The sequence below is a fragment of the Zingiber officinale genome, chromosome 1A, assembly GCF_018446385.1.
Source record: "Zingiber officinale cultivar Zhangliang chromosome 1A, Zo_v1.1, whole genome shotgun sequence".
Lineage (NCBI taxonomy): Eukaryota > Viridiplantae > Streptophyta > Magnoliopsida > Zingiberales > Zingiberaceae > Zingiber > Zingiber officinale.
In genome coordinates, this window is record NC_055987.1 from 19,732,603 (window position 1) to 19,758,850 (window position 26,248).

The 26,248-nt window shown below is 37.1% G+C and overlaps 2 protein-coding genes across 2 annotated transcripts; one reads left to right on the forward strand and one right to left on the reverse strand.

Moving 5' to 3' along the window:
- The first annotated feature begins 8,605 nt into the window (after window positions 1–8,605).
- Window positions 8,606–9,477, forward strand: LOC122020178. Its single transcript, XM_042577981.1, has 2 exons — window positions 8,606–8,741; window positions 8,822–9,477. Exons 1-2 carry the CDS (start codon window positions 8,694–8,696, stop codon window positions 9,389–9,391), a joined length of 618 nt encoding a protein of 205 aa, XP_042433915.1. The 5' UTR covers window positions 8,606–8,693; the 3' UTR covers window positions 9,392–9,477.
- Window positions 9,478–9,512: 35 nt separating this feature from the next.
- Window positions 9,513–10,369, reverse strand: LOC122020187 (transcription factor bHLH148-like). Its single transcript, XM_042577994.1, has one exon. The coding sequence runs from the start codon at window positions 10,298–10,300 to the stop codon at window positions 9,749–9,751; it is 552 nt and encodes a 183-aa protein (XP_042433928.1). The 5' UTR covers window positions 10,301–10,369; the 3' UTR covers window positions 9,513–9,748.
- Window positions 10,370–26,248: the final 15,879 nt, after the last annotated feature.

Consider the following 26,248-nt stretch of genomic DNA (forward strand, 5'->3'; position numbering starts at 1 on the left):
ATCTTGTAAGATTGCATTTGTATTATCTTGTGTCTTTCTCTTCTTGTATATACTGTGTGTGTAAGTTTGTATGAGGTTTTTCTGCCTTCGGAGTGTTTCCGAGAAGAAGTATTTTATAGTAAACTTGTGAGTGAGGGTTGGATTCTTGGATTATTCACCTCTTCTAGAGGTGGATACCAAGTAAATCTTTAGTGTTTGCTTCGAGTATTCCGCTGTAAAAAATCATCATCAACGCGGAGTGAGGTATTCCCCCCCCCCCCCCCCCAATCTAGATCTCGAAGTGACCCAACAAAAAGGCCACCAGATAAAGTATTATATCCAATAATATCATATTTATAAAGTAAATTAAAATCGAAGTCTGAAAAATTAAAGGAATAATCATTTGATATAAGTCTGGAAACAAAAATTAAATTTCTAAAAAAAATTGAATATAAAATGTTTTTCCAAATTCAGAACCAAACCACACTTAAAACTAATTTGCATGTCCCAATAGTCTCCGCATGTGAGGACATCTTATTTTCTGAGTAAATGCTATGTTCACTTCCCACCGGCTTCCGCAGGTCTTGTAAGTTCTGTAATGAATTGGTAACATACATTTTAGAACCAAAATCAATCCACCGTGTATTATGATTAATATCAATCGTATTGGATTTATAACAAACAAGTAAGAGTTGAGTACCTTTCTTATCAAGACAATTCATAAACTTGGAGCATTGCTTCTTCATGTTTCCCATTTTCTGATAAAAGAAACACACAATATCCTTCTTAATATACTTTTGGGGAATTATTTTTTCCTTTATCCTTAGGTTGATACCTCTGCATCTTTCCTAGAATGGTTAAATTCACTTTTTCACACTCTTCTATAAATAGTCTACTCTCTTCCTGAATACACATGGTCATCAACTCATTAATCGACCATTTATTTTTTATGTGTGTTATAGGATATCTTAAATGGATCATATTGTCGAGGTAAACTACAAAGGATGTAGTGAACCAAAAAGGATTTTGACATCTCAACTTCTAATGCTTTGAGTTGAGTTGTTATATCCCTCATGTGCATGCTATACTCATGCATATGCTTAACGCCAGTGAGCTTTAGGGATGAGAACTACATTATTAGAGTGCTAACCATTGCTTTATCTGAAGTCACAAACTCATCATCAATGGTCTTAAGCAAAACTCGAACATTGTCAAATTGACTGAACAACCCCCATATTCTAACAGATATTTTGATCTTTATAAACATGATAGAGAGATGATCAAATCACTCCCACTTTTCATAAAGATCAATTGCATCTTGAGAGCTGCTTTCAGTTATAACAAGAGTTTCGTCCATTTTAATAGCATAGTCTATGTTTGTTTACCCCAAATGAAGAAGAATCCTCAATTGAATCGAGTCGCATGTGAGAGGGGAGATGAATCACATGGTTTTAAAAACTTTTCTTTTTAAATCTTTTTAAAAATAAAGTATGCGCAGCTGAAAAGAAAGAAACAAGAAGGATAAGAACGCAAGCAGTTTTACTTAGTTCGGAGCCTTCGACAACTCCTACTCCAAGACCCAGGTCCCGCGGACCTATCGACGGATAATTCTCTAAAAATCTCTTTTGGAACCACCGGAAGAGGGGATCAAGTACACAAAGATTCAGAAAAGTGTAACATGCTACACTTCTCGATTGTAGAAATAAATTATAGAAATTAACTTTTGTTACCTGACAGTATTTGTAGTTGGTCGACTTGAGTTTGGTGTTTGGGAAGCTTATCAGTGTTAGTCAGGCATAGTAGAGTCATAGAAAGACAGCAGCAGGAAGCTAGAGTAGTCGGAGTCTCAATCAGATGAGTAGAAGCTTGTATGGAAGTTGTATCTTGAATGCTCCTCGAGATGCCCTTTTAAAGGGTGTGAAAGGTGCCTTCCATAGCCTTGAAGGCGCCTTCAATGGTCAAAATTTTATCCCAAACAACTCACTCCTTATCTGCGATGAAGTTTGGATTTTATCCCTTTAAAGGCGGCTTCCATAGCACCGAAGGCGCCTTCCATGAACAATGTGATGGCGCCTTCCAATACTTGAAGGCGCCTTCTGTGTCCTGGAAGGTGCCTCGAGTATTGTTCGCCCGAGACTTTTTGTGTTCTTCTTGCCCTGCAAAACATGTTAGTCCAATAATAACTTGTAAGATAGTTTTGTGCAATAATAAGCAATATTAATTAGTTCCTGCCCTCCCAAGACCAGGAACTAGTTAAGGTTTCAGTTTAGGGATAAAAAATGGGCCTAGACTAGGCTGACGCCTATTGTTCCTCAACCAGAACACATCTTCACTGAGTCACTCTCCTCCAGTGACTTACCTTCACTTACCAACTTGTAGTCAGTAGACTAGTCTCTCGACCCACTAGGTCTTCATGTCAGTTGTTAGGTCTGCAGACCAAACTTAACTTCGGCTAGCTCTTAGGCCCCGCGGACCCAGCTGGACTTCCTACTATATATCAGGTCGGCTCTTTGACCTATCTAGGCTTCACACCAGCTATCTGGTCATGCGGACCTAGCTAGTTTTCAGCCTGGTATCAGGTCCTTCAGACCTGTTAACTCCTGCACACTTGGTAAAGCAATTAGACCACAATAACACCTAACTTAACTCACTTGTTATTCATCAAAACCTGACCTAGATCGTTAATGCAAATTACATGAATAATCTCTCCCTTTTTAATGCAATGATAACCTAGATTAGAGTTAGGAAAAGATATGCAAGAAACAATAATAACTTGATTCAAGAGAATAAAAGATTGCAGGTCTATTGGAGGGAGGAGTTAGTAACATTAACAATATTTTAATAGTATTTTTTTTTACTTGTCAAAGGATTATCAAAATTTTGAAAATTGATTGTGCAACATAAACCATTTGTAAAACTAATTCAAGATAGATTTCAAAATTACATTGCTAATTATCGGTTCAAATATTTTTTGAAAGTAGTTTTAAAAAATTTCTCCAAATAAAATAATTATATATATATATATATATATATATATATATATATATATATATATATATATATATATATATATATATATAAGATTTTGTATTTCTAAGATATTTTTTCAAAGTGAAAGAATAACCTTTGAATAAAATTTTTAAAAAAATTTTTAAAATATGTTTCAACATATGTTAATATAATTTTCAAAATACTTGTATTTGTAAACAAATAGTTTGAAAAAGTGTAAGAATTTTTGTAAAACAAGTATCCTAACAGTATTTTTCAAAGTATTTTTTTAAAATATTTTTGCAAAACATTTTCTACCAAAGAAGTATTTTTCAAAAGACTTTTATTTTAAATTTTCAAAATAGTGTGGCAAAAAAATTTTTTAGGTATTTTTCAAAACAATGTGTTGGTGCAATCGACTTCCAAGGTTTTAATGTCAGACAAATATGTTTAAGTATGTTTAAGTATGGAGTTTGATCTAGGAAAGTCCTGGTTGGAGGCTAGGTAAGAGAAATCTCGGTATATCGTGGAAGCCAGGTGGATAGATCTGGAGGACTTGATCCCTGGGGAGCCGAATACTGAGTCTTTGTGAGTGAAGCCAAGTGGAGAAAATCCTAAGGGGTGGTAACCTTAGGTTCTGGTGAGTGAACCCAGATGAAGTAAATCCTAGGGGGTGGTAACCTTAGGTAATGAGAAGTCTTGGAGGAGTGAACTCCAAGCAAGGTTGATCGGATGATTTCTGGTCGACCGCGCGAGGTCGACCGGACCAGCGGATCTCGATAAATCTAGATTTAGGTTTACCATTGTATTTTGTATTACTATTATTGCTGTTGGCTAATGTAGTATTACAGGAAAAGTCTTAGTGGATCAGACGATCAGACACTGAGCTGTAAAAAGTCCAAACACGTCTGGAGGACCAATGTTTGGCAGGTAAGTTAAGGTATGCAACTGGAGGAGCGACAGTGAGGTCGGGTTCCTAAAGGGAACAACCTTAGGTCGCTAATCCAACTGAAGAAACCGGGAAGGTTTCCAAGTTGAGATCAAGACAGTTCTACTGTCTATATTACTCATCCATTATATTACTGTGCTAACCTTTATTTTGCAGGAATATTGTTTAACTCTGTTTTACATATTCGGTCTGATCGGTCAACCGAACAGGAGGATCGGTCGACCGAACCAGCTTGACTCAGACCAGAGATCAGTTCAAACCAAAGCAAAGCGCAGTCCAATCGAAGCTTGATCGGTCGACCGAACCAGGGATCGGTCGATCGATCCAATCAGTATTAATGGAGCATTAAATGAAGATCTCAGCAGATTTCGACGAACAGGAAAGGAAGCTGTTCGGTCGACTGAAAAATAGGTTCGGTCGACCAAACCCTTAAATGAACAGTTAATGCAGAAGATCGAGCCAGTGTCAGACTCCAGCCAGGAAGGAAGGGAGCGAGTTCGGTCGACCGAACGTTGACGATTCTTATAAAAGTGAAGCTCCAGGTCTGTGGCTGGGTAACGGGTTCTGATATCATCTCTGTGAAAAAGTTGTTCGTGCTACTATTCTTCTACACATCCATCAAGCAAGTTGTTGTACCATCCAAGAAGTGTCGATCGAGCTATATCTTCTATCTAAGTGATCAGTATTTTTGTTTAACTTGCATTGTACTTAATTCAAGTAAGATAGTAGGCTGTTACTATCTTACTCTACTCATTTGTACGATATGCTTCTTTCAGAGGATCTCGAAAAGAAGGGTTATAGTGGATTGTCCATCGGTGCGATCAAGGATTGCGGGCCTTCGAGTAGGAGTCGAGCTAGGCTCTGAACGAAGTAAAACAGACTTGTCTATTCTTTTACCTTCCGCTGTGCACGACTCTGTTTTTAAAAGACAAAAGAAAAGGTTTTAAAACAAGTGAAATTCCCCCCCCCCCCCCCCTCTATCGCTCTCAATCGATCTATCACAATGTTGCAAATGTTTTTCATAAAATTTTATAAAAAAAGTTCAAAATATTTTTCAAGATGTTTCCAAGGAAATTTTTTAAAGCAATATTCCAAATAATTTAAAAACTAAGAGTTTAGCAAAAGTGTATTTCTTAACCGATTTCAAAGTAATTTTTAAAAATAAATTTTTTTGAAAAGATTTTTAAAGAAGTAACTTTCTAAGAAAGATTTTTAAAATAATTTTAAAGTAATGTTTTCAAAAGTTTTTAGATAAATATTCCAAAAAAACACTTTAGTAAATTTTTTTTAAAAAAATCAGGTTAAAATATTTTCAAAATAATTTTAAGAGTACCTATTAAAGTAAATTGTTCAAAGTAGAATTTGAAAAGGATTGTTCAAGTTAATATTTCAAAACAAATAATATTTGGAAAAAAATTAAAATATATTTCAGAATAAAGTAAAAATATTTTTTTAAGTATTTGAATTCTCTACCCTTTAAGTTAACACTCTCTCTTAATTTAACACTCCCTCTTAATTCATACTTGGATTTAGATATGTTAAACTTTACAACATATTTTCAAGGCCCTTCCTCCCCCTTAACTTAGCACCTTCTGATTAATTTTGTTAGCAATAAGAAGTTCTACCTAAGTGTTTAAGGAATTTAATATTAGTAACACTTATGTTTAGCAAATATATTATTTACATAAGTATTTCTATATAGTTATTATAATTGTTCATTTAAATTTGATTAATTAAAATAATATTATTTAAATTAATCATTAATCAAAAAATAACCTTGGATTTAATTTGTCACACCCCGATAGTAAGGTTATCCAACGAAAATCGGACAGCACCTTCCCTATAGTAGTGACAAATGAATCATGTATACAAGGTCACAAGCTCACATAAGAAATAATCAACAGCCCACACGGCTAAAATATACTCAACCACACAATTAAATACTCAGCCCACACGGCTAGAAAAAGAAAGCATAACAACACAGTTATATAAGCAGCTCACACAGTTGAAACATAAAAAATACAATGGAAGAAAATAAAACTACACAGCCTACACGACTGGTACAAACACAAACTAAGCAAAATAAAACATTGACTGCATGTTGGCATAACTTACACCACAATACAAACCCAAAATGAATAAATGTGGCCACAAAGTTCAAAACCATAAACAAACCAACATAATATAATACTAAGACCATATAGAGTACCAATAGCGTAATATCAAATAGCATGGAAAGTCGATCTCAGATGTGGCGTGGGACTAGCAACCAGGATCCTCCAACTGACTCCTCATACTTCTACCTGCTACCTAGTGAAAGAAAATCAGTACAAGGGGTGGTGAGTGTGGATCACTCAACAAGTAATAAGAACATGGTAGTGTATGGATAAAAGTGTAAGGTGATCAAAGATATACAGTCTCAATAAGAAAATAAGAGAATGATTATATATGACATGATAAACATACATATCAGTACCAGTCTAAGTCTAACACATATAGTATAACGATCCGTGTATATATATATATATATATGTGACAGAATAACCATGTATGATCAAACAGCAATAAATCATCAAATGTGAAAGCAACGCTCCATCACAAGAAATACAACATATGTGGAAGCAACTCTCTACCATTAGTAATATATCGTATATGGGAGCAATGCTCCACCACAAGCTATACAACATATGTGGGAGTAATACTCTACCACAAGCAATACAACATATGTGGGAGTAACGCTCCACCATAAGTAATACAACATATGTGGGAGCAACGCTTTACCACAAACAATACAATATATGTGGGAGCAACACTCCACCACAAACAAATACCAATAACCAAGATATCTAGCTATCTAGCAGGGCTCATTTTAAGGCTCATTTTTTTGGCTCGCGAGCCTATAAACGAATATGTTCGCGACCTCACGAGCCAAATATCCTTAAGCTCGAGCTCAGCTCGATAAAACTGTCGAGCTCGAAATCGAGCTCTAGCTCAGGTCGATAAGATAAATGAACGAATTCGAACGGGCTTTTTACCGAATCGAGCTCCGAATAACTCGCAAACCGTTTGATTCATATACAAGTTTCAAACATGCCACTCCCTTTAGCACTGCTAATTCTGTTATATGTTAACCACTTCCACAATCTTGAGAGCGCTTTTTATTATTTTTTAGATTCATTAACACTGTGTTCTCCTAGTCTATTTTATTTAGGGATGTCAAAAATAAATTTAATCCGATGATTCAATACGAATTGACTTAAAATAAATTAGATTTAGATTGGAAATTTTTAAATTTAGATTCGAGAGTTTTTAATAATTTTTGAATTTAGATTCGAGAGTTTTTTCGTTGAAGATTTTTGGATCAGGTTTGGATTGAATTGGATTAATCTGAATTTTGGTTTAGTAGATTTTTAAGATTATATTCAATCGGATTATTTTAGTCAAATTTGAAAGGATCGGAATCGAATTTAAAATTTTGGATCGGATTTAAGTTAATATTTTTTATAAATTTTTCTCTCAATTCGATCCTAATCCGACCGATCTATTTTGCTTATCGGCGGTCACTTTAATTTGACCGGAAAAATTATAAACTCCTATTCAAATATATCTTCGACATTAAAAAATTAATATCATTAATCAAATTTAATTTTGATTAGTAAAAAAAATATCAATTAAACCTAATTTTGCTAATAAAAAATTAAAAAATACTTATCAATTCCAACTGCAATCATTAAAAAATTAAAATTACCCACTAAAATTAGTAAAAAATAAAAATTATCGACTAAATTTAATTTTGACCTGAAAAAAAAAATAAGTTCACTATAAATTGATTTGCAATACTTGTTGTCTAAAAGATTAGAAATTTAGTGTGAATTATTAGTAGTAGTGCATTTTAAAGATAATTTTCAATTAATAAACTAAAATTTCCATTATATTTTTAAAATTTTGTTTAAAATAATCAACCTATGAATAAATTTAAAGATATCAAAACTAATAAATAAATATGACAAATATGCATATGTTTTTTTTTTTGACCGAATAACACCAAAACTCCTATCTTAGAAAGTAGGGGTTGTTTTATAAAGATTTTTTCTGTAACTTTTTATCCATTTTTATTTTTCTTTTTATAACTCGAATGTCAGACAATCGGTCTGGTCCTTATTTTAAAAAAAAAAAAATTCCACCAGTAGTGAAGATAAATTAGGGAAGAAAGACATCGACAGTGACCCGTGGTTTTCAGTGTCTCTGTAAGAATACCGTCCAATACTGAATCAATATTTCGTTTGTCAAAATATTCTGGTGGGCTTTTTTCACCCATAGATACTTCAGTCTATAACTCCCAATCCTAGTTTTTCTATTAAATTCATACAAATACATATCCCAACAAAGGATTGAATCGTGATACTCCCTTTAACTCGGCTAACTGCGTTATATTTTAACTGTTTCGACAAGCCCGTGGAGATTTTTTATTCATTTTTTAATATTCGTTAACGCGTTGTTCTCCTAATGGACTTTATTTAGGAGTTTAAAAATGAATTTGACTCGATTATCTGATCAGAGTTAATCCGAAATAAATCAAGTTCGGATCGGAGATTTTTTTATTCGAGTTAGAGAGTTTTCGAGTTGGGGATTTTCAAATAGGATTCAGGTTAAATCTGATTGACCTGAATTTAAATTTTAAATGTTGTATTGAAGATGCCCTAACTCATTATCGGTCACTTTAATTTCGCTGCTTATCGTACCCATCAGCCATTCGGCTGACAACTCTTCCGCCGCGATGCGACGCTTCACGGCGCACCCTCGCTTCTTCTCCTCTCTCAAACAGGTAATGCGCACGACAATCTATCTTCCACACCTCGCCTTCCATCCTTCTCCCACACTGACCTCCCTCTTTTCCTTTTGCAGATGGAGGATCGATTGGAAACAGAAGCACAAGACGAACCGGAACCCCCAACCCTAAACCATCCACCGTCGCCCATTTTTCTCGACTTTGCCTGTCCCGATGGCAAACAAACTAGCCAGCCGCCTCCACCGGACAGCAGCGATCCCCCCCTCAATTTCCTCTCGAGTTTGTCTTGCCCACAAGACGAGGACCCGAAATCGCAGCCCGGCGAGGACGGCGAGGAAAGTGACGAAATCGAGCAGCTGATGTCTTTGTTGTGCCTCCGGGAGGGCCAAGAATCGAGCGGCGGAGGAGAGAGCAGTTGCCACTGCAGTGGAGGAGGATTCTTCTCCAAGATCGCTGGCGTGAAGGAGCCCAAGTGCAGCAAGGAGCGGGAGAGGTTGTACGGATGGATCGACTACTATTACAAGGAAAAGAAAGAATCGGCCAGATTGGCTCATCTGCTGCTGGCCAAAGCTTGGTGCTTGAACAGAAGCGGCGGCGACAGTCTTGTAGAGATCGAGTTCCCATCCACAATCGTGGAGTTTCTGGAACAAGATCCACCAACGATGAAAGATCTCTGGTTTAGATGAAGGATCAAAAAGTGAGTTTTGCTTGGACTTTCTACAAACATATGACGTTCATGGGATAAAACGAATCCTATATCTTCCTGTCATATTGATCTGAAAAAAAAAATCTTGGAAAGATGAAATCTCCAATTTAAAATCTACTTTTAGATGGTTTTATTAAGTAAACACATAATTTCAATCAAAGATCAAGGAATTAGAGGTCCTAGTTCTGCAGCACCAGAAGTTTAATGAGGAGCATGTACAAGTATTAGGATTTTACAATATGCACAGGATGCCCACAGCAGTGTTTCCAAAATCCATTGATCGTATACATACACTTAATTATTCATCAGCAAGAAGCAATTCAGTTCATCAGTCACCTCAACTTCCAGGTTCAGCGGCGTTCAGCGACGCCGCGGATAGCGCTTCAGCGAGCGCCCTCATCGTCTTCACCTGCATCTCCAGCGCTACCATGTAGTCGGCCGCCTCCTCTAGCAGACTCGGAGCCGACAGCTTCCGGCACCCGGGCACCAGTCGGCCGAGCACCCGCAGGCGGTCACTCACCTTCTTCCCTTCGGGGGAGGCTGCCATACCCTGCTTCAGAGCGGGCGGAGGTGGCTTCGGCTGCCTGCGCCCGCGGCGAGCTTTCAGGAGGAACTTGCAACTTGGGCGGCGGCGGCGGCCGAGGAGTATAGCGCGGCTCCATCGGGACTGGCCGCGGGCGGTGAGCGCTAGGGCAGAATCGGAGGCCTCCTTGACAGCATGCGGCCCGGAAGGAGCAGTGGCGCGGAGGGCGTCAATGAGGCGGCGGCCATAGATCCTCTGCTGCGCGGCGGTGCGCCACTTGCTCTCCGCCTGATCCTTAAATCCAGGCTTCGTAATCGCCTTCTTCGACCCTCTGGCAGAGGAAGATGAGGAAGGGGAAGCGATCATGGCTGCGGTCTGCAGCGACCAAGAGAAAGGAAAGGAAGGTGTTCGACGAAAGGAGAGGAAGATGAGGTGTTGATGGTGGAGTGGGGATATAAAAAGAAGCGACTTTTGTTATCTTTCTCAACAAAAAAATATTTATTATTAACTATCATTAATTTGGAAATACTAATACGGGTCCCTATAATTGGCACACATGTGAATCAATCAATGTCAATTCAATTTATTTGATTTATGCCCCCCTTTTGTTATTATTATATGTGTTCGGCGTTGATCAGTAATCTAATCCATTTAGTCAAAAAAAATATATATATAATTCATAAAAAGTACTTTTACTCGGTTGAAAATTTATTTTTAAAAATACAAATGATTCCACAAGCACAAAAATTAACTAATTTTAATTTCCTTTTTTAATGATGAACTCTTTTTCAAGGTGAAATCCCCACTTGGTTCTTTGACGTTTCCTTCTAATCTCCTCCTCCAACGAATAAAACATGATCATAATGCAACACGGGAACCATCAAGGTATATTTAAAACTTTAATGTTGTCGCAGATGAAATTCTATAAAACATTAAGATGAAAACCATCAAAATTCAAAGAAACACCACGTTAAAATCCACTTTAGCAATTTGAGATTCTTAATTATTCACGTAGGCAACAATGTAGCATAAAGAAGGACACGGCTCCGACACAAAGCGCCGGTGCACTAATTAGTCTTTCTATTATCTAATCCCGATACTACTAAATGCTCAGCTATTAGAGCATCGCTAAAAGAATTATGATAGAATATGAAGTAGATTTGATGTCATAGTCATACATCTATCACATTTAGCCCGTTTACATTATTTATATAATTTGAAGAGTAGCATACAAATACGACACTCCCACATTTATTTGCACTCGTTTATGCAAATATCAGTAATACAAATAATGAGTTTTGTTATCATAAAACCTTATCTCATACATCCCGTGCAAATTCAAATAAACTTTTCAATTTATTTTTTTTTATGTTTAATATTATAACTTAACTTCTAAATTCTAAACGTAAAATTTTATTAATATAACTAATTTTTTTAAATAAAAAATAAAAAATAAGAATCACATTAGGATCAACAAAGTCACTAATCTAAGAATACACACAAAATATAGTCTCCGCTATGAAAAAACTCCTTCTTGAAACACTTCGGAGATAGAGAAATCTCGTACAGACTCTCAATAAAAAAAATACAATAAGGAAATGAAGGAACAGTATAATGAATACCTTACTTGATCTCTTGTATCTTGTAGATGCCTCTTGTAGACTAAAAAATGCAGCAGCACTTTGCCTTAAATCTTCCAAGAACAGGCGATCAAGAGCAGAGAAGAAGAGTTGTGTTTGAATCTCGCCAAAACGCCTTTATATGTCGCGATCTAGAGTTCCCAATCGATTGACCTTACTCCTAATCGATTATCACATCGGATCCGAGTGATCCTAGCCGTCCCAACCTCACAATGACTCTTTTTCGCCTCTCCCAATCGATTACCTTATTGATTAAGCGCTTCTTAATTGATTACCCAATCAATCAAGAATGCCTCCAGGCTCTCGTGAAAACTCCTTTCAATCGATTGTCCAATCAATTACTCAACTTCAATTGATCACATGATTGATTTAGAACCTACTATTCGTTTCGTGAACTTCTCCCAATTGATTGAGCACTTTCCCAATCAATTCAACATAGAAAACAATGTGCTTCGTGAAATCCCCCTTCAATCAATACCTAATCGATTAACTTCAGGGTGAATAGATCACTTGATCAATTTACCATGTGCACATCGCATAGAGATGTGCTTAATTGATCAAATGATCGATTATCATAACTCTCAATGGATCACTTGATCGATTGCTCAACACTAACTTGTTTAACCTAAGTTTATTGTTCCCTTGCCCAATCTCCGGTCAACCGTGACCTGTTGGGATTTCTCCACCAAGTGTCCGGCCAACCTTTTGACCCACTTGGACTTTGTCAGCTTTTCATGGACTTTCGATCACTAAGTGTGGTCCTCCTTGACTGACTTAGATTTTTCTCTTGCCTAACCATAGTTAGGACTTACCTTTGACAATGTTCCTCCTTGATTTACTTGGACTTTTCTGGCTAACGTGCAGTTCTCTTTGACCCACTTGAAATTTCCCTTTGTCTAACCCTTGAGTTCAAACTTGCCTTGTCCAACCTCTCGTTAGGACTTTACCAGTCAAGTATCAGTTCTCCTTGACCTATATGAACTTTCTCACATATTGTCTAACAACATTGATTCTGTCCGGGTGCTGAGTCGACAGACGTTGGGGACGTGGCGCTCTTGTTGACGGCGTATGAACCTCCGATTGGCGTGAGCCTCCGGTGAGAGCCTGCAAGCACAAAATCGAGCCGGGAAGGGGTTCCCGGCGACGGCCCTTCGACGCTCAAGTCAGCTCCGGTGAGAAGAGATCGAGGCAGAATAACGAGCGTGAAGACTAGCTACAGTGATGAGAATGCATACCTCCGTCGAAGCCTGAGGGTCTTTATATAGGACCCCTAGGAGGTGTGTGCACGCTTCTCGAGGTATGCACGCTTCCCAAGACATACCTTAAAATGTATGTGTCAGAAAAGTACGTCTGACGTCATACCGCAACCGTCCGAGCATATCTCTGACAGGACAGTGGAAACTTCCACCGTACGATTCTCTGTCCGGTCCAGCCGCCGACCATGCTATTTGTCGGCGGCACATGTCTCGAGAAGGATATCACCAGCTGTCCCCTTCGTCTTCTTCTACACCTTTTGTCTGTTACTAGTCTGAACGGGAGAGATGCTTGGACTCACTGCCGTCCGGAAAGGGACATGTACTGGACTGAACGGAAGAGACGCTCGGCCCGTCGATCACCCGGTAGTTCGGTGGACATCACGGCTGAGCCGAGCGGGTCGTTCGCTCAGCTGAGGGCGACTGGCGCGGTCTTCTGAACAAAAGGAGTCCTGCTTGGTTTGTGAGCGACGGAAGCTCGGCATAACGGCCGAGTTGTCAAAGCGCCGGCTCGGGCGCTATCCGCGCCGATCGCTCAGATAGGTTAACTTTGACTACGATCGCCACAGGGCCGTTGACCATCAATCGGGCGGGCCCCCCTTTCTTACCACCGGATCAAACATATTGTCCAAACATGTTATTGTTGGTGTAGTTAGCACTAACGGTTTAACTCAGGGTTTGATGAATGACAAAGTAAGTTAAGTTAGGTCTATTATGATCTAACGATCTGACTGAGTGTGCAGGAGAAATCCAGCTAGGTCGACGGACCGACAGGATTGTTGGTATGAAGTCCAGCTAGGTCGACGGGACGACCGCAATACAAAAATAGTAGTGAATAACGATTAAATTTTTCGTCGATATTCCGTCAGTATTTGGGTTTATCGACGGAATTTGTGATATTGGGAGTAATTTGGTCAGCAATGTAATTTACTGACGGAAATAAAATTCAGTTAGTAATTATCCATGGAACAATATATTCCGTCGGTAAAATTTAACGACCGAACACATTTCCCGTCGACAAAGAGTGGACGACAGGTAACAGAAGTTCCTGACTAAATTTTATTCAGTCGGTAAATCCCCGACGGAATACTTAATTCAGTCGGGGATTCCCGACGGAACCAGTAATTTTGTCGGGAATTCCTGACGGAATATCTTATTCCGTCGGAAGTTGTTACTGTGTTGGTCGATATTTTACCGACGAAATAGTGTATTCAGTTGGTAATCACCGACAGAATTGAGTTTCCGTCGGTAAAAAATAGAAAAAAAAAATTAAAAACCTGCTCTTATTTTCCACGTATCCTATATACAATTTTCATATAAATACAAATCATCACAAACGATGACAGCACAAACACAATTCATACATAAATCACAATTCATACAATATACTCACAACATACAATAAGCTCACAACATAAAACTATCCAAAATACAATACAAAACATAATCATAATTACCCAAATCTCCAAAATACAAGTAGAACTATCCAAGTATCAAGTACTCACAATCATAAGTATCCAAAACTAAATAAGTGAAAAGCAAATACAAAATATCCAAAATACTTACCATGATACTTCACCTATATATATATCCAAATATGATCCTGTAAAAGTCAAATACAAGAGATTATGATTAGAATGACTCGATACAAATGTAATATATAACTCAAAAATTTAATATATAACTAATTTTACATGTAAAAAAAATACCTGGATTATATTTTGGATATTCAATAATAGTGGTGATGGTGAATGTATCAATATGAACTCCTGAAAAATGTAATACATTTTAAGATAAACATCTAATACTATCCAAATAGAATAAATATATTTGACTTAATTAATGTATGATAAATTAAAAAAAATCAAGTTGTAGTTGAATATATCTCAGAAAAATCTACTCATCAGCAGGGTCTGATGGGTCTTGAGTCTCTTCTGACTGGGATTGTTGTGATTGGGGCTGCTATGATTGGTCCCATTTAGCAATTACTGCTTGCATCTGGGCCAATGTCTGCTCCTGAGCAGCCCACCTCTCCTCCCACCTCTGATCCATCATAGTCATTTGAGTCTTCAATTCTTGATTTTCTTTTCTTAATGACTTCACCTCAGAAGAAGAAGAAGAGGAATTGGCACGACCCCTAGGAGTCCTCAAGCAATCAAATACCATCTTGGCCTGGGAGCCAAGGCCGTAGAGGGAGGAGTTCTTTGTCCTTCCACCCACAACATCATAATAAATTTTATTTATTTGTTGGGTGGATAGATCCTATGAGTCCTCTCCCTCTACTAGTGGTTGAAATGCTTGAGCAACCCTACTTATCATTTCATCCTGTGTCAAAAATTATACAATTTATATATTATACATAATTACTAAAGCTAATTAATCATTATTAAAGATTAAATATAATAAAGTTAATAATTCAAACCCCAATGTTCTTGGATCGAGTATCAATATAGGTGTCATCCTTTCTCTGGTGAGTCTTGAGAAAGATCTCCAGACAAGTGGGTTATCTTTCTAAAGAACGCTCCTGCATGCACAAATAAGTTTGGCAAAAATTATGCAAGTTTGTTAATAAATAAAAATTTGATTTATATAACTTTAAATTATACTTACCAGATCTATGGCGTGCTCAACATGGATCGAGATCCTGATATATGATGAGTGGATCCGGTACTCAGGCCACCTGACTCTGTATTCCTATTTTCTTGAGCTTTTTGAGCCTTTGTCTGCCATCTTTGTGCAGACCAAGTGGCTGCCCATGCACTCCAGATCTCGTCGGATACATAAGCTGACCTTGTGCCATCCTTTCTCACATAATATAATAGGTCTTTGTATAACTTGGCACAATAAATATTCCAAGTCGCTACAAATTTTGCCTCGTACCCATCCTCTCATGTATATTCCAAGTCGCTACAAATTTTACCTCGCACCCATCCTCTCATGTATATTTTTTCTATAATTAAAAATTAAAAATTTAGTACATTAAAGGATAAATATATTTTACATATTCAATTTATTTATCACAAATTCTTTATAATAAAAATTCTTAGTCTCATTGTCTACATGTCTCCATGTAGTACCAGAAATTCAGACTCTTTCTTTAAATTTCCTAGTAATATATGTCGATACTGGATGACCATCAGGAGTAAACCTACATATAAACAATATTAAGACATAAGATATATGTTATAAATAAAGAACTTGAATTACTAATAATAAAAAATGCATACGACTCTCCAACAACCCTAAGGACTATAGATCCATAGAGTGATATTAGATGATCTGCCATAATATATGATATCTACAAAATAACATTGCAACACATCATAATAAAGTTTACTAACATGATAAATAAGCAACAAAACATGATTGAAGCATAACTTACTTGATGAATAATAATGCTAAAATTTAATCAATGTTAGACTCTGGAAGCATTTCTACTCAACATTAACAATTTGTAAGTCGTCGTCACTAGACTCTGTTAGTTCAGCAAAATCCTCACTGCTGGATATCTCTCTATCATCTATCTCCTCGTTAGTGGCATTAACATCTACAAGTAATTGTGATGTAGATTGGAGTTGTGAATCAACCGAATGTCTCTCTACTTCATCATTTTGAAATGCATCATGGTTTTGAGCAGTAATGGTGTTCGACATTTCTATGGTCGAACGAGACTTCATTCGACAAATAGACAACCATCCACTAGCTCTTCTTCTCTTCGTAGGATATTCAAGATAAAAAACTTGACCCGCTTGTATTGCAAAAATGAAAGGTTTAAACTTATTGAACCTTCTGTTTACATTAACCTCAACTAAATTATAATTTGGATGTAATCTAATACCTGTTCTTAGGGTCGGATCATACCATGAATATTGAATAACACACATCTTTTTATAGGTAATGCAGGATATTCAATCTCTATAATTTCTTCAAGTCTATCATAGTAGTCAAACTCAGTGTTATTGGTGTCGATAGATCTTTTAACACAAACACCAGAATTATAAGTTAATCTTTGTGAATATCGTTGTGTCACATGGAATTTGAGACTATTAACATACTAACAAGAATAGACCATTATTTGGCGAAGGGGTCATGATGCAAGATTCAATATTCTATCATCTTGCACATTTGATATTCTCTGGTCTTTTGCCTATCAAAATAGTGATGATATAAATTAGGACCAAACTTAATTTAATGAAGAATTATGAAAATTTCTCTAACTTACATATATTTGAAACCATAATGGAAATTCGGTCTCTAACTTTTCAGCAACCTCACTTACACTCATTAATGGATTTTGTAGATATAATTATTGTTCATACAAGTTGTGAAAGAAGGTAATTTTAAGACAATTAGGATATTAAGCAAACAAATACAACGAAATAAAAGTTTGATTAGAAAAGTTAACTTACTTTATGTATGGTTTGACCTCATCAAAGTTTAAGAGTATGTATGTTCTTATAGCATGTTATTCTTGTTGAGTTAACCATCTAGAAACATATGCACCCATTGGTTTACCAGAAAATTTGAAAATAGAAAGCATCGATGGATCTATATTCTGAGTATCATTGAAATTTCTAGGATATTTGCGATATCTAGTTTTAACATTATCAGCAAAATAATAAGAGCAGAAGGAAGATGCTTCCTCAACCAGATAAGTATTACATATTAACCCTTCAACTCTTGCTTTATTACGAACATTATTCTTTAATTTTCTCAAAAACCATTCAAATGGATACATTCATCTGTACTGCACAGGACCAGCTATTCGTGCCTTATATGGTAAATGTACTGGTAGATGTTCCATTGAATCAAAAAAACTAGGTAAAAATATGTGTTCCAGCTTACAAAGTATGAGAGGAATGTCAGTTTCTAGCCGAAACATATCGATCATCATAATACACCTCGCTGTCAAATCTCTGAAAAAAAGACTCAACTCTGTAAGTGCTTGCCAAACATTATTGGGAAATAAATCATGAAAAGCTATTGGAATAAATCTTTGGATGAACACGTGGGAGTCATGACTCTTTATTCCAAACATCTTTAACTTGTTCATATCAACACATCAAGCCATATTCAAAGCATATCCATATGGGAATTTGATTTCTTTTAACCAACTACATAAAACTTATTTACCATCTTTGTCCAATGTATAACAAGGTTTTGGAAACTTATTAGTTGTTTCATTCTGATGCAACTCTAGTCTGTTGACTAGTTCTTTTAATTCCTCACGTGATTTTGCAGTGTCCTTAGTTCTTCCAGGTACATTCATCACAGTGTTGAAGATATTATCAAAGAAATTTTTCTCAACATGCATCACACCTATATTATGTCGAATGAGTAGATAATTCCAATAAGGCAGCTCCCAGAAAATGCCCCTTTTCTTCCAACCACACTTGCACATCCTAACAAGATATTATTTATCTCATCAGAATTAGGTTGAGATACTGGGAGAAATCCATAACTATCTATTTGTTCAATGATTTCTTCACTTGAAGCATGGACTGTTAGGGGAGGTTTTTTTACTATAACATTCTTTAGAAAATTTTTCTTATTTCGCCTAAAAGGGTGATTTGTTGGAACCCCAAGGTGTTTTGATGTGATCAAACAAGTTAAGTTAGGTCCTGCGCTGTCTAACCCTTGTGTCTAAGTGTGTAGGAGCTTAGGAATACAAGAAGTCGAGCGAAAGACGCGGCTAGCGAGAAGGACGGCACGGGAGAGAGCCGATGGGCTCGGTACGTCCGAGGGACGAGGTGACCGCGAAAGAGTACACCGTTGGACGAGAAGAACGTGTGCGGCGTTCGAGGGACGAGAAACCGGGAAGGAAGACTGCTCGAGGAGAAGGTCGGAACTTGGGTTCGGGTGAGCCCTATTCCAGATGGCCGAGATCACCCAAGTGAGCGGATCCGGAGGAGAAGAACCGGACCGAGGCAGGACTGAACCAGAGAAGAGGTCCCGGACGAAAAAGTCAACTTCTGTTGACTTTGGGCTCCGGGGCGCCCGGAGCAGTCCGGGGCGCTTGGAACCTTTCCAGGCGCTCGGACCTGGATTTTGACCAGGATCGCGTCAAACGCGATCTGATTGTTGGGAGATAAAATTTTATCCCCCCCATGGCGCCCGGAACCCCTTCGGGGTGCCCCGACCAGTACTATAAATATAGCACTGATTTGCACAGTTAAATCAACGAACTTGTAATTCATTTCTTTCTATGCTTTCTATTCTTTTGTACTGTCAACGCTGTAAGAGGCTACTCCGCCCAGAGGAGAATCAGATAGTGTGTCATCTTTGCCTTGGATTAGCAATCCTCTGATTGCAAATCAAGTAAACCCTCTTGTGTCTGATCTTTTAATTTAGTCTTTTTTTTTACAAGTGTCTGTTAATTAGTTGAATATCCGAGAAAGGTTTTTGGTTTAATTTTTGTAGAGCATTTCACCCCTCCCCTCTTGCCGGCCTCCAAAGAACCAACAAGTGGTATCAGAGCAAGGCGCTTCAGGAGGACTAACCGTCGATCGAAGCAACGAGATGGTCGGACCAAGCATCGTTCCACCAAAATTCAAGGGGGACTTCGCAGACTGGAAGCGATGTATGGAGGTATTCCTAAGAACTGATTTTGAAATTCGGTCTATTATGAAGTATGGTTTTGTAGCTCCGATGAATCAAGACGGAGAAGTAAAAGAAGAAAGCCACTGGACAAAGAAGGAGCAGAATGAGTCTGTAGCGAACAGCCGTACGGAATATCACCTACTAAGCGTGTTGCCGCCTCAAGAGGTCAACCGCATCGGAGGCTATTCATCTGCTAAAGAACTCTAGGAGAAGTTCCTGGAACTCCACGAAGGCACGTCCGAAGCAAAGCTCGCTAGAAGAGATATCCTTTGGAACAAGCTAATGAACATACGTCTAGGAAAAGGTGAGAAGGTAGCCAATTTACACGCGAAGGTAAAAGAGCTAGTTACTGGTCTCGAGAACCTCGGAGAAACAATTACAAATCGGGACACAATATGCTACGCACTCAATGCGTTTCCCAAAACTTCAGAATGAACATCAATCGTCGACGCCTACTACATTTCGAAAGACCTGGAGGTAAGTAGTTTGGAAGAACTGTTCTCCACTCTTGAATTGCATGAAACCAGGTGTGCAGGAACAAAGGAATCAAGCCAGATGATTGCGCTAAATGCAACCAAAAGGGATGAACTCGAGTCAGACTCAGAGGATGATCAGGAAGCGTACATGGTAAGAAACTTTAAAAAGTTTTTTAGATCTAATAAATTTAAAGAAATGCAGAGTAAAAAGAATCCAAGAAATAGATGAAGGATGCGTTGCTACTAGTGTCAAAAGGAAGGACACCTAAAAGAAGATTGCCCAGAACTAAAGAAGGACAAAGGCAAGATTCCCAAGAAGCACAAGAACCTAAAAGCTACTTGGGACGACACTTCTTCATCTGAGTCCGAGATTCAAGAATATGCCGGGATAGCACTGATGGCAAGCTATGAAGGAAAAAGTATATCAGAACCCATCATCGATGAAGGGGGAACGACCTCAGATGAAAGTAGCGAAGCAGGGGGAGATTCAGGCTTCAAGTCTGATATGGTAAGTGAGGTATGCCTCTTACCCCCTGATGAACTTTACTTTGGTATTAAGGCAATGGCAAAATCCATGTATAAATTAGAAAATAAAAATACCAAATTAGAAAATGAAATTTTAGAAACAAAAAGAATTTTAGCAAAATCATGTCTTATAAAGGATTTTGAAAAATTAAAAATTGAAAATGGAAAACTAAAAGAAGAAATAGAAAGATTGAAAAAATCTAATGGTTCAAATATTTCTACTTTTAGAAATTATAGAGGTTAAATTGGTATTATAGATTCCATCAAAGTCAAATTAGAAATATATCAAAAGTCTATGTACCTAGAAAATACTTGGTTAATCCTGTAGATAGGAACCTCTGTTGGGTTCCGAAAACATGTTTAATTTAAAATTAAAATTAGGCTTAGCATTTTCAGCAAGGAAATTAAACAACTAATTTCATTATGAGGCTTTGTCTAAGGAAGTGGTTGTTGCTCCAATAACCAAGAAGGTCTAGTGCCTCGCCACGACCTGGAAGCTAAGTATCAAAATGAAAAGTTTAATTGACTAAATGAAAAAGCATTAATTTAAATTACTTAATGCTTGAAAAGAGTTATTCAATTTGTGTTAGAAAATATTTTAAAAAAAATTTGACTTAGAAATTTTTTTTAACCTTAGAAATTTTTTTATGAAAATTGACTTAGAATTTTTTTTTATGAAAGTTATCTTAGAATTTTTTAAAAAATTGCCTTAACATTTTTTTTAAAAAAAATTTGACTAAGAATTTTTTTATGATAATATTGCCTTAGATTTTTTTTTAAAAAAATTGACTTAGAATTGTTTCTTATGAATATTAACTTAGAATTTTTTTATGAAAATTAGAAAATTTTTTAGGAATTGTTTTTAAGTAAGAATTTACCTTAGACTTGTTTATAAATCCCAATTTTTATGTGATCAAAGGGGGAGAAGTATGTTAAGTCTAGGGGGAGGTAAAATAATTTTTCAATTGAAAAATATTTGGACTTATTTGAATATTAACTGTTTTTATGCATCTGTGTTATCCTAACTTAACTTGGGTTGCTCACTTCAAAAAGGGGGAGATTGTTGGAACCCCAAGGTGTTTTGATGTGATCAAACAAGTTAAGTTAAGTCCTGCGTTGTCTAACTCTTTTGTCTAAGTGTGCAGGAGCTTAGGAACACAGGAAATTGAGCGGAAAACGAGGCTAGCGAGAAGGATGACACGGGAGAGAGCCGACGGGCTCGGTGCATCCGAGGGACGAGGTGATCGTGGAAGAGTACACCGGTGGACGAGAAGAACGTGCGCGGCGTTCGAGGGACGAGAAACCGGGAAGGAAGGCTGCTCGAGGAGAAGGGCGGAACTTGGGTTCAGGTGAGCCCTATTCCGGATGGCCGAGATCACCCAAGCGAGTGGATCCAGAGGAGAAGAACCGGACTGAGGCGGGACTGAACCAGAGAAGAGGTCTCGGATGAAAAAGTCAACTTCTGTTGACTTTGGGCTCCGGGGCGCCTGGACCTAGATTATGACCATGATCGCGTCAAACGCGATCTGATCATTGGTGGATAAAATTTTATCCCCCCAGGACGCCCGGAACCCCTTCGGGGCGCCCCGACCAATGCTATAAATATAGCACTGATCTGCACAGTTAAATCAACGAACTTGTAATTCATTTCTTTCTGTGCTTTCTATTCTTTTGTACTGTCAACACTGTAAGAGGCTACTCCGCCCAGAGGAGAATCAAATAGTGCGCCATCTTTGCCTTAGATTAGCAATCCTCTGATTGCAAACCAAGTAAACCCTCTTGTGTCTGATCTTTTAATTTAGTCTCTTTTTTTTACAAGTGTCTATTAATTAGTTGAATATCCAAGAAAGGTTTTTGGTTTAATTTTTGTAGGGCAATTCACCCCTCCCCTCTTGCCGGCCTCCAAAGGGACCAACATGATCAATTGGTAAAAATTTAAAATGATTATCAAACCAAGATACCTTCCCACTGCAAAGTAATGAAAATACATCGGACTCTGTCATGCAATGTGGGCATGCTAATTTACCAGTCGTGCTCTATCCCGATAATATTGAGTATGCTGGAAAATTACTGATCGTCCATAATAAGGCAACATGCAATGTAAAATTAGTTTTACTTGCAATATCATAAGTCACCGACCCTACATTCCATAATTCATTAAGCTCGACAATTAGATGTTGTAAGAAAATATCTATCTTATCTTTAGGATTGATTGAACCAGGAATAAGCACGGTAAAGAACATAAATTCATTTTTCATGCACGTCCATGGCGGTAAGTTGTGCGGTATTAATATAACTATATAAGATGAATATTGTTGTCTCGACTGACCAAATGGTTGAAATCCATCGGCAGAAAGTCCCAATCTCACATTACATGGTTCCATTGCAAAGGAGGGAAGCACAATATCAAGATATTTCCATATAGGAGAATCACAAGGATGACACATTATACCTCCTTCGTGCTCATGCTCATGCTCATGCTCATGATGGCACATCATGTGGCAAGCTGTAGCTGTAGATGCATACAAACGTTGAAGTCTAGCAGTTAACGGAAAATAATACATCACTTTCCAAGCAATATTTTTCCTCTTCTTCCCTGGTATGCGAGTACGATGCTTAAAACGAGGGTGAGTATAGATTTTATATTCATTCAGATCACTGTCTTCATTCTAAAATATCATGCAGTTATTTATACAACAATCAATTTTCTCTATAGGCAAACCTAAACCTTTGATCAATTTCTTTGTTTCATAGAAGCTATCAGTCATTATGTTATCAGCAGGGAGCAACTCTGACATCAATTGACAGATGTTATCATAACATCTTTCAGAAAAATGATGTTCTACTTTCATATTCAATAATCTTGCAGTAGTTGATAGTTGAGAATGACCAGAAGGAATGTCTTCTCACACTTCTCTTTCACTAGCGTTTAACATTTCATATAGTTACTAATATTCAAGTGTTGGTATTTCATCTATATTGGAATAATCAACTGCATTCATCGCATCATGAACCATTGATTGCATTGAAATATCAATATTATTTGATGCTTCAGGAGCGGTAACAGTATTCCCAGAAGATGAACCACCAGAAGACTCAATTGGTTCATATAAATAAGGCTCTTCGTGACAGTACCAATTGTAGTAATTTGACACAAAACCATTTCTATATATATGTATTTTTATAGTATCTTCATCACGAAAAGCTCTATTTTGACATTTTTTATGATTGCATGGACACCGTAACTCAGCATCATTCATATATTCTGGATGACTTTTAGCAAAGTTCACAAACTGTTTAACTTCAGCAATAAAATCATCTATGATAATTCATTTTCTAATCGATTGTACATCCAAGCTTTGTTCATATACATGGTTACCTAATGAGAATATAATTTGAAATATTATTAAACTTGTATCACTTGAAATAAGCTTAAATAAAGCATTATGAGCTAAATTTCATCTTACGATCTTCGTATCAAATTAACAAAAATCTCCTCTACACTAAAGCAAATGAATGATACACTAAAGATTCCGTTTGAAAATTAAGTAGACACTTATAGATTATGTACACTAAAAATCTCCTCTACACTAAAGCAAAAATCTCCTCGAGTAGACACTTATAGATTAAGTACATACGAGCTACTTCACATGCATTGAAGATTCCGATTGCTTCTGATTCCTGTTGCGACTCTACTGTGAAGCTGCTAAGCTCGACGACTGCTCCAAAGAGTTTCGATCGCGCCCAGCAGACAGACATTAAGACAAAGTACCTCATTTCAATTCCTAAAATGTGTTGGTAATATCTGTTTTTATACTTAATTATTATAAAAGGACAAGTGCAGTGTGTTGCACTTGACCTAACTTCTCTTGTACTCGATTCTCTCTTCCAGAGATATCAGAAGAGATTTTTAGTGGATTGTCCATCGATGTATCAAAAGAGATTTTAAATAAATAAGTTTTTATTAAATCATATTATACATTAATTTTTTTAAATAAATAAATTTTTATTACATTATTTACTTTAAATCAAACAATATTAAGTGTATTTTATTCTTCGAAACCTGAATAAAATTATTGTAAATCTCAATGGTTAAAATTTGATCAAGTCAAAAAAAAAAAAATCTTTCATTTTAATTAATCATATTTTATTCATTCAACACTGTTTATAAAATTATACATATAGTTTAAACTAAACTCATCCCAATAATGAATACGGTAATTTTTGTTGGTCAGAATCTGACCAGCTAGATTTTTTTATCTTCCAATTAGAATACATGCATATACATGTGTAATTAATGTACACAGATGATATTACTAAAATATCCATATGTACACTTACATATATTAATTCTAACTGATCAGATTCTGATCATTTAGTATTACTCTAATAAATACATCGTTTAAGGAAATAGTCGACCCTACCAATGAATGCATCGTTTAAGGGCGCAGTGTAACAGATAATTATGTGATAGATTTTTTGGAGAATTTAATAGCGCATGCAGCGCATGCACCGACTATGAGATACCTTTCTTAATTTTAAAAAAAGTAGCGGACACACATATTTCATTTGGCATGCGTGCATAGATATCGTGGTTGATACTTCCACGGTTTCACAGGAGATTATGACTTCTCTTGCGCACTACCTTTACCTATAGGCTATACAAGTAGGTGGGTGGAGGGCCCCTGAGCACTACTGCTGGGCGGCTGCCTCTTCTTTTCCGCCGTCGCTGTTATAGAAAGCAGCATAATTATAATTGTGGTCAAGTTTAAACCAAAGCACATTAGCTGCTCGGTTACGTACGTGCTAGGCTTGGTAGGCCTGGTTAGGTGGCAAGGGAATGTCCACAGCGGGAGGTGGCTTCGACTAATTGACGGGAACGGTGGGATTCGCGTACCTGCTAGCTGGCGAGTTGAGTCCGTTCCGGCTAGTCCATTTCGATCGGTTAGTTTAAAATATGAAGCAGTTTTAGAAAGAATGGATCCATCGATCCCAGTCTGCATTGAGAATTGAACTGTGTAGATGTTAATGGTCTGACCCTGGAAATTGATTTATTGATACAACTATAAATGCATGAAAGGAGGGGAATATGCGAAGATGGCGACCTCGGTTCTTGTCCAATTTTTCATAACGTGGCTCTTTTGAAGGCCACGAAACCAAGCGGCCCACTGCGGTTCCTCCACCTCTGTCTGTATCATTTTCAACGTTTTGTCTTTTAGGTCGTAGCTTATCGCTTACTCCAATAAATTAGGAATTATTGAACAGAATTTTTTTAAAAAAATAATGCAATTATGATTGACTTACTCAGAAATAAATATTGATTGAAATGAATAAACAAACTGGGCTCGAGATCAAAAGAATATACTCTTAGATAAAGATGATAATAAGACGGGGTGGTGCGGGAGCAAGTTTATCCTCCCATCTCTAGCTCCAAAATATATTTCTATTTCTAAATTCATCCCAATCTCCATCCTTACTTAATCGGAAAACCTCTATTTCCGTCCATGTGGAGATTAAATTCTCATTCTCAACTCCATTTCCGTTTCAAATGTCCATTGACGACTCTGAAATTTCTCCCAATCTCCATTTCCGCTTCAAATGTCCATTGACGACTTTGAATCTATCCCAATCTCCGTCCATACTAATTGGAGAACGTCCATCCCTACCCTCACGGAGATTAAATCCTCATTTCTAGTCTCATCCCGCTTCAAATGTCCGTTGACCTATCAATGGGCATTTAAAGTGTGGATAGGGCTGGAGATAGAGATTTAATCTCCATGAGAATGGGAATAGGGTTCCCCAAATAGAAATCATAAGTTT

What these genes read in the sequence shown, in the direction of transcription:
- LOC122020178 (XM_042577981.1), top strand. Translation starts at nt 8,694, where the DNA reads ATGCGACGCTTCACGGCGCACCCTCGCTTCTTCTCCTCTCTCAAACAG. An exon ending in TCTTCTCCTCTCTCAAACAG is followed by an intron (nt 8,742 to 8,821) that starts GTAATGCGCACG and finishes TTCCTTTTGCAG; the next exon opens with ATGGAGGATCGATTGGAAAC.
- LOC122020187 (XM_042577994.1), bottom strand. Translation starts at nt 10,300, where the DNA reads ATGATCGCTTCCCCTTCCTCATCTTCCTCTGCCAGAGGGTCGAAGAAG.